This window comes from Thamnophis elegans, chromosome 2, assembly GCF_009769535.1.
Source record: "Thamnophis elegans isolate rThaEle1 chromosome 2, rThaEle1.pri, whole genome shotgun sequence".
Lineage (NCBI taxonomy): Eukaryota > Metazoa > Chordata > Lepidosauria > Squamata > Colubridae > Thamnophis > Thamnophis elegans.
This window is the reverse complement of record NC_045542.1, coordinates 143,517,290-143,526,370: the sequence shown is the minus strand read 5'-3', so window position 1 is coordinate 143,526,370 and position 9,081 is coordinate 143,517,290. Positions and strand designations below refer to the sequence as shown.

At 46.1% G+C, this 9,081-nt stretch overlaps 1 protein-coding gene across 1 annotated transcript; it reads left to right on the top strand.

The window, feature by feature from the left end:
• The first annotated feature begins 1,157 nt into the window (after window positions 1-1,157).
• On the top strand, window positions 1,158-2,486 carry LOC116502744 (G-protein coupled receptor 22-like). The gene has a single exon (XM_032208650.1). The coding sequence runs from the start codon at window positions 1,191-1,193 to the stop codon at window positions 2,484-2,486; it is 1,296 nt and encodes a 431-aa protein (XP_032064541.1). The 5' UTR covers window positions 1,158-1,190.
• The last annotated feature ends 6,595 nt before the right edge of the window (window positions 2,487-9,081 follow it).

The window sequence follows — 9,081 nt, the reverse complement described above, 5'->3', positions numbered from 1 at the left end:
TAGTGCTTTTCTCTCTCTCCCTTCCATCTCTCCCTCTCTCTCCCTCCCCCTTTCTCCCCCCTCTTTCTCCCTCCTCCCTCTCTCCCTCCCTCCCACTCTCCCTCCCGTTCCTCCCCCTTCTCCCTTCCTCCCTCCCTCTCTCTCCCTCCCCCTCCCTTCATCTCCCTCTCTCCCCCCCTCTCTCTCGTCAATGACAGGATTGTGTGAGTCAAGATTACTGAATAGATACTGACCTAGGAGGAAGGGATAAATATTAAGGTTACCCAAATAGGTTTATAAAAAATATTCCAAAAGAATATACCATATTTTTTCACAGTATAAGATGCTCTGTAGTATAAGACGCACCTTAGTTTTGGGGGTGGAAAATAAGAAAAAAAATCTGCCTCTGCCTGCCAGCATTCATTGGTGTTCATCTGGCTGGTGTCCTTAGCAAACAGTCTAGTCAGCTTCAACACATTAGTTCGCTGGTTGTGAGTGCATACTAGTAGGTGAAGTCTTGCTAAGGAAAACGGGAAGAGGAAAACCTCTTCCTTGAAAAAAGAGCTCAAGTTATCCTGAATGATAGAGAAACTTAAAAACTTAAAAATGCTTGATCCTGTCCTGTTTTTCTGCAGAAAAGGCATACATGGGCAGTGAAAAATACATGCACAGATTGCATCTTCTTTTCAAATGATGGTGCTGAAATGTTTCAGGTTTTTTTTTTAAAAAAAATTCACCTTTCTGCAGGATTAATTGGTTCGATTCACACGAGAAATTGAAGCAGGCTGTTAGGCCTTAGCAACCACGTGTGTACAACAGGCTAAGCTTCATTAGTTTTAATATTGGGTGTTTGTTTCTTCTTCCATTATTGAGTACACCGTGCAAACCCAATCCATCTTGTGGCTTCATGTATCCTAGGAAGTCAGAAAATGAATCAATACCACAACCAGGAATAAAATCTTGCCTGAACGTGGCCTCCTTGTGATGCTTTGAGATTATATTTTCAAGGCAGGTTTGTGGGTTTAGTGCAAGGTCCGTTGTTGAAAAAATAAATATTGCTACGTTTATGGTTCTTGATGGTTTCTCTCTCTCCCCCTCCCTCCCTCCCTCCCTCTCTCCCTCTCTCTCCCCCCCTTCATAGGTAAGGTTGCTGTCTGTAACGCTCAGTTCAGTCCAAGGACTATGCCCACGTGCTTCTGCCTCTTTCAACCATGGAGAGTCCCATGTTTGACACCATCCTGGAGACAACAGACGGGGTAACCCCTGACCACAGTTGGTCCCTGTCCTATCCACTGGGCTTCCAGGTGTCCCTGACAGGCTTCCTGATGTTGGAAATTGTCCTTGGGGTCAGCAGCAACCTCACAGTATTGGTTCTCTACTGCCTGCAAGCTGGCCTGGTTGACTCAGTCAGCAACATGGTCACCATGAACCTGCATGTACTAGATGTGCTCATCTGCGTGGTGTGTGCACCTCTCACCATGGTGGTCATATTGGTGCCGCCCGATCGTGCTGCCACCCTCTTCTGCTGCTTCCACGAGGCCTGCATCACCTTCAGCAGCGTGGCAACAGCCACCAACGTCCTGGTGATCAGCTTGGACCGTTACGACATTTCGGTTCGTCCCGCACAGCGTGTGCTCACTCCAGCCCGTGCAATTCTACTCCTGGCTGGAGTCTGGGTGCTATCCCTGACTGTATTTTTTATACCCTTCCTTGAAGGCGAGTTTGGACACGCCAGCGTGTGGCAAAACCGTACTGTGCTGTGTGTTGGCCCAGAAGAGTTCCACGCTGAGCTCGGCACCTCCTACCACCTTGCCATCCAGATCCCCACTTTCTTTGCAGCCATGGCGGTCATGCTGGTGACCTACGCCAAGATCCTGCAAGCTCTCAATATCAGCATTGGCAGCACCTTTAAGCGCAGCCAGCGTCGCAAGACAAAAAAGAGGAAGCGACGGAAAGCAGTAGAGCTGAGTAGCAGCAGCAGCATGATCAGCGCTGGAGAAACCAAGAGGCTGTCCCAGCCAATGCCCACGCTCCCAGCTCCGCCCCCGATGGGTGTACAGGCTTCTGTCTCTGTGATCATCGCACTGCGTCGGGCGGTGAAGCGCCACCGTGACCGGAGGGAGCGCCAGCGGCGTGTTTTCCGCATGTCCCTGCTAATCATCTCAACGTTCCTGTTGTGCTGGGCACCTCTGTCCATTGTCAACCTGCTCATTCTGTGCCTCGGGCCTAGCCCCTTGCTGGGCAAGCTGCGCATCTGCTTCCTGGCCATGGCCTATGGTACAACCATCTTCCACCCACTCCTTTATGCCTTTACCCGCCAGAAACTGCGCAACGTACTCCGCAGCAAGCTGAAGAAACGAGTGGTGTCAGCGCTGCAAGTCGATCCCGCACCTGGTGGCACAATCATCCACAATTCCTGGGTGGAGCCACCACGGAAAGGCTGCAAGGGGCGGCCACGGGGTAGCGATGGGGCTGAGCACTGCCTGACGGAGGCCACAAAAGAGTAAGGGGTAGGGGTAAATTTCAGACTAGGTGCCAAGAAAGCTGGGATGGGTGGTATCAACCCACTGCATAGCAAATCTGGTGAGTGCCAAACACTGAAAACAATGAAGAATGAGAGGCAGATACAGGACCCTTATTAAAAATCACCAGAAACTACAGCTTGGTGCTAACTCTCTGACCAAAGTGCAAAGTAGAGGTGAGCAGTATTGCAGCAAGCAGAGAGAGGCAACCATCAACACCTTGTAGAAATAACCATTTCCATCTAGGGTGTGATGCTGACTCCTCACAAAGCCTCCACCTAGCCAATGGCAAAACCTCCTACCTATCTGAGGTAAAATACGAAGGCTTAAACCTTCTCTTGACATTGGCCTGTTGGCTGCACTAAGACCACTAGAATTACGACAACTATTTAATTACTTAATGCCAAGAGTTGTAACAAGCAGATGAGTGCTTACACGTGTTGGGGAAAGGCATTAAGTTTAAGTCAACACTAAACGAGTCAGCACTCCAGAAGACATTGCAATGCTGAGTAAGTCCAAGGTGGCTAAAATAAGCTCTCCATCTTAGAGAAAGCCAAGAAAATGTGTTAGAAAGGCAGGTTTGGAAAGGCTGGGATAGCATAACTTTTTAGAGTTCTTTGCCTTACAGGTAATCCTTAGCTTACCACCAGTCATTTAGCAACTGGTTACAATTACAATAGATTCCCCCAAAAGGTACCTAGGTCCAGTGGTGGGATTCAGCCAGTTTGCGCCACTTCGGGAGAACCAGTTGTTAACTTTCTGAGCAGTTTGGTGAACTGGTTGTTGGAAGAAATCATTAGGGCAGAGAGACGGTTGTTAAATTACTTGAATCCCACCACTGCCTGAGACCCAGTTTCCAAGTTCCCCTGGTCACATGTCCGCATTTTGGATGTCAGCAACCAGTCCACATTTATGGCTGTTTGCAGGGCCTCACAGTCATGTGACCCCAATTTATGATGGTTTTTTTTTCATGATACAACCCACATTTACTTCCAAGTTTCCAGCAAAAAGCATCCCATAATGAATAATGGGTTTGCTTAATGACTGTCGTGTTTGCTTAATGACCGTCTCAAAAAAATCATAAAATTGGATCCGCTCCAATGATTTTGCAATATTTAGATTTTAGCTGAATAAGAAGAGAACTGGATTACCATGAGAATTTTCTCAGAGGAAAAGGGTAGCTTTTTTCCAAAGGAGGCCCATCCTTCATTGCCATTTTTGTCTGGGCTTCCTCAAACACTTAGTAGATGTAGGCTGCAGCCATAAGGAGTAAATCTCACCCAGAACCTAGGGGAGACATACCTAAGATGGCACTTGCAGGCTTTTTGTTTTCAAAATCTCAGCCTTGCCAGGGAGCCCGAGTGATAGGTACCCTCACAGCTACTTCATCTGCATGAAGATGGCCTACTGGGGTAGAAGTAGGTAGGAGAAGAAAAGAGTACCCTGAACAGGTAACCGAAAGTGCTTCAGTAGTAAGTAATAATAAGTAATAATAATAAGGTCACCCAACAGACAACTCTGTTCTTTCAAGGTCATCCTTCAGAAGAGCTCTGAGAACCTCTTTTAAGAACCAGTGATGGTTTCAGTCATGATGGGTCAATGGGTGCTTAGGACAGTTCTTTTGGTTTGAGCTTAATATTCTCTAGATGAGTCTTCCTTTCCTTTGGCACCCTTCAGGTAGAAATATTCAGAGCTGGCATTCTACCATATCTGAAAAGCACTGTAGACTATAGCAATCTTCCACATGGGCATACATATTCACTAGTAGAAGTCCGTCTCCTTACAAAGGTCTCCCTTTAGACATACTGGATATATGCATCTGACAAAGATTATGTCAGAAATCATTATTCACTGAAAATGTTTATAAGCCGCTTTTCAGGGCAAAGCTTCACAATGTGGCATACACAATGGAAAGTTGGAAGAATCTCTGTCAGTGTTTTTCAAGCATGGCTGACTGTGTGATTCTGGAGTTGAAGTCCACAAGTCTTAAAGCTGCCAAGTTTGAAAAACACTGTTCTATGTGATACTTCAGGGAAGTGTACTGTTACTAACGGAAATGGTTGTGAATGACAGAAACTACATCCGGGGTTATGTACAGGTTGATAGAGAGGCTAACAAAAACCAGGTAGAAGGAATTCTTTTAACTGGATTTGCTGAGAAGGCCCTACCTCACACGATTCAGTGAACTAGCATTAAGCCTAGTAACGAACCGATAGCCAGTTGCTCTGATCACCACATGGTAGAGATTTCCAAATTATCTTCACAAGCAGCCCTACATAAAGCAAATTGCAATATTCCATTTTGGAAACAACTACTTATGATGTCCTACCCTTCCAGTGCATCTGTATTTCTGCTGTCAAGAGTTTGAAGATGATGCAATGCTTCTCTCTCTCTCTCTCTCTCTCTCTCTCTCACACACACACACACACACACACACACACACACTCTCCGTGCGTAGCTGTAATTGTCTTATTCTAGAAATTGAAAAGTCACATGACTGTAGTTGCTAAATTAAATCTTTGAATTTGCCCAAACCAAAGGGAACTTCTGGAGAAAGAACCAGATGCTGCCATGTGAATTAGTCGCTGCCACTGTGGATAAAGTTGAAATATATTGATTTATCCCGATAGGACATAATCAGTTTGGTAATCATGGATTATTTTTAACAATTGCTCAGGGAGAGTTGCACAGGAAGAAAGTAGCAGAAACAATTATCAAGCCCTCTCATCTCTCTACTTTTCTGCTATATTCCACTGATAGATGAAAATCCTCTCTAAGCTCCCTTTGTGTATAAGCGGGCCAAGCATGGTGGATGACCCCATTTATTCCTTTCCACCAGAGAAAAATAAATCCTTGAATCTTTCAGAGGTGATGCAAAGCTTTTCAAAGTCTGAAGATTTAGCTTGATGCCTTTTCATTTTGAAGGCTTCTGTTTTCCTTCTCGCTCTTAAATCTTCACTGAAAATATCATCTTTGTGAAACGTTCTAAAATACAGATATTTTTTTTCTTTTTACAGTGTATATAGTAGTTTTAATAAAGATTACAATTTGCAATAAAAACTAATACAAGCTCAAAACATGAAAGAATAAAAAGAAACAATAGAAGGTGCAAAAGAGAGGGGAGAAAAATAGAAAAGAAAAATAAGAATATAATAAAGAAAGTAATATATAAAAAAAGTGACTTTCCCCTTCATGAAAATATAAAATTAACCATTTTAGTAAATTGCCACCTTTTAAAGTACAACAAATGTTCTCTTCCTCCTATAGCCCATCTCTTATTTATAAACAAATAGAACCCTCATTTCAGTGCCTGATATCAGGAAAAGTCTATTAAGGGGTTACCAGAGACAACAATATATCTATTTTAACTTTGCTTAAATAAACCCATTTTATATTTCTTCCTTTTAGTTCTAACAATCTTGGTCTTCAAATTGATGTCCTAGAAATTGCTTGTGAGACATTTCCCATCTCATCGGGTGGGCTCTTCCTTCTTCTTAGCCACCTGGTTTTGAGACTGCAGATTATTAATAGCAATAGCAGTTAGACTTATATACCGCTTCATAGGGCTTTCAGCCCTCTCTAAGCGGTTTACAGAGTCAGCATATCGCCCCCCACAGTCTGGGTCCTCATTTCACCCACCTCGGAAGGATGGAAGGCTGAGTCAACCTTGAGCCGGTGAGATTTGAACCGCCGAACTGCAGAACTGCAGTCAGCTGAAGTAGCCTGCAGTGCTACATTTAACCACTGCGCCACCTTGGCTTTATTAGTCCATGTTGCTTTGGACTGCTCATTATGAAGTTTCAAATGGAGAGGCTTGCAAAGGTTTCTTGTTTAAGGAAAGAAAGTGGGAACAGGTTATTGTAATTTGGAGCTGTGCGCTTTCTGCATCTGAGTGAATGGGCTTGTATTCCGTTCCTTCTAGGCATTTGACTGGCACTATGGATTCAGCCTCTACAAAGACAGATGTCAGTCTGTTAGTCAGTTCTTTGAGGCCAAGATAGCTCCCCAAAGCCCCCAGATACACACATCATCTCTAAAGCTTTGGGGAAAGACCTCAGGAGACCTTCAAAAGGAGAGATGTATGTGTGTGTGTGTGTGTGAGCGCATCCTTGAGTTAGTTTTGACTCCTGGCAACTGCTTGGACAAATGCATGCACTTTTATTAGCAATATTTTTGGAAATGTTTATCCTTGCCTTCTTCTTAAATCTAAGATCAAGCGCCCAAGATCACCCAGCTGACTTTGCCTCTTAAGGCAGGACTAGAATTCCTGGTCTCCTGGTTTCTATCCTGATGCCTTCCCTTCTGAGTTCTGAGCGCAACTGCAGCAGAATTAACTGCTCCTGCAGCTCTAGTAGTCATTTGAGTCAAATTCATCTGCACTCTGCACCTAGAAGTGCAGAGATGGGGATGGGAAGGAGGAGGAAATCATAGGCAGAGCCCTGCTGGGGTCAGACCAAAGTCTGGGGCTGCTGCATCTTGTTTCTCACCGTGGCCAGCAGGCCTTTGTGAAGCCCAAAGGGCAACGATAACTCTTCTATGTTTAGCAACAGGTATCCAGAGGTGTCTTGCTGTCTCTTTGATAAACAGTCATCAGAGCTCATAGCCACCAACAGCTGAATTACATCTCCTAAAGCTCTTTACATTAGCCACCTCTACAGCGGGAGGCAACAAATCCCACACTTTCATTAGCTTAGGTGTTAAGCTATTTTTCCAATGGCCTGAATCATCCGCCATTCGTCTTTGTGGGGTAAAGTGGTATTAGGATAATAATAATTACCCTGTTGTTCATCTTTTCTGTACTACATGCTCCCTCCCTTCTCATTTGCCTTTTTAAAGATTATCTAGAGCAGGAGTCCCCTTCACCCAGGCTGCGGCCCACAGTTCCACCACAAAACCGCGTTCGACTAAAGGGCGCTCGACGAAACCGCGTAGCTGACGTCATCACAGCGCGACAACAGCACGGAGAAAAAAGCACGATGTAAACGCTAAACCTAAAATTAACCCCTAAACCTAACCCCCCCTAAACCTAATCCTAAACCTAAACCTAACCCTAACCCTTAACCTAACCCTAAACCTAACCCTTAACCTAATGCTAAACCTAATCCTAACCGTTAACCTAACCCTAAACCTAACCCTAACCCTTAACCTAACCCTAAACCTAACCCTTACCTTAACTTGAATCAGCTTGCTTTCAAAGCGCTATTTAAAGCACCCTTCTTTCTCCGCGCTCGCTGTTGTCGCCCTGTTGATGACGTCAGCAACGCGGTGTAATCGGGCGCACTTTAGTCGAGCGTGGTTTTGTCGTGCCACGGCGGCCCACTACTGGGCCGTGAGCCCTTTGGAACCAGGCCGCAGTAGTGGTGAGTGAGCGTGCCCATCCCCACTTGTGTGAATAGTGAATGAGCACCTCCATATATGCGAGCAGCAGGTGAGTGTGTGCACTCCATTTGCACGAGCAACAGACAAGCGTGCCCATTGCTTGTACAAATGGACCTGCGCATGCTTGCCAGCTGCCCATGTGGAACAATACACTTTTCTGTCCCCCACCCCCCCCAGCCCCGCCTGATCAACAAAAAGGTTGGGGAACTCTGAGCTAGTGTAAAATACTGTAGGGGAGATACAGTTTTAAGGTTGATCTCTCCCCTAAGGACCCACCTGTTGTAGATGGCACAGAATGCTTTCCACTGTGTCCTGTTGTCCCTATTTTCATCAAATGAGATGAATGAGAGAGAAGCTAAAGAGCAAGTCTCTCAGGTGGAGCGGGGAGGGCTTCTGGTCTCAGGTATTCATCATTTCCCCAGCTGACTTTAGAACACCATTTGTCGGCTGTGACCAGGGGGACCTTTGCCCAGGTTCGCCTGGTGCACCAATTGGGACCCTACCTGGATCGGGAGACAGTCACTCACGCCCTTGTGACCTCAAGACTGGATTATTGTAATGCGCTCTACATGGGGCTGCCCTTGAAGAGTGTTCGAAGACTTCAGTTAGTCCAGAACGCAGCCGCGTGAGCGATTGTGGGTGCACCCAGGTACACCCACGTCACACCTATCCTCTGTGAGCTGCACTGGCTACCCATTAGTCTCCGAATCCGCTTCAAGGTGCTGGTCGCTACCTATAAAGCCCTACATGGGACCTGGGTACCTGAGAGACCGCCTCCTGCCGATTACCTCCCATAGACCGATCAGATCTCACAGGTTAGGTCTCCTCTGGATTCCATCCGCCAGCCAATGTCGGCTGGCGACCCCCTGGGGGAGAGCCTTCTTTGTTGCAGCTCCAGCCCTCTGGAATGATCTCCCTGTCGAGATCCGGACCCTTACGACCCTCCCGGCTTTCTGCAAAGCCACCAAGTCCTGGCTGCTCCAGCAGGCTGGGGGGGCTGTGAAACATCCAGCCCCGTGGAAATTGTGAATGTTGTGGTTTTGTTTTTAAAGTGTTGTCTTTGTCTAGTCTTCCCCCTTCCCTTGTCTATTGTGAGCCGCCCGGAGTCCTTCGGGAGTGGGCGGCATACAAGACAAATAAATACAATTTCGGGAAGGCAGACACTGCAGGCCAAAAGATTCTTAGGGCTTAGCAAGGAAGA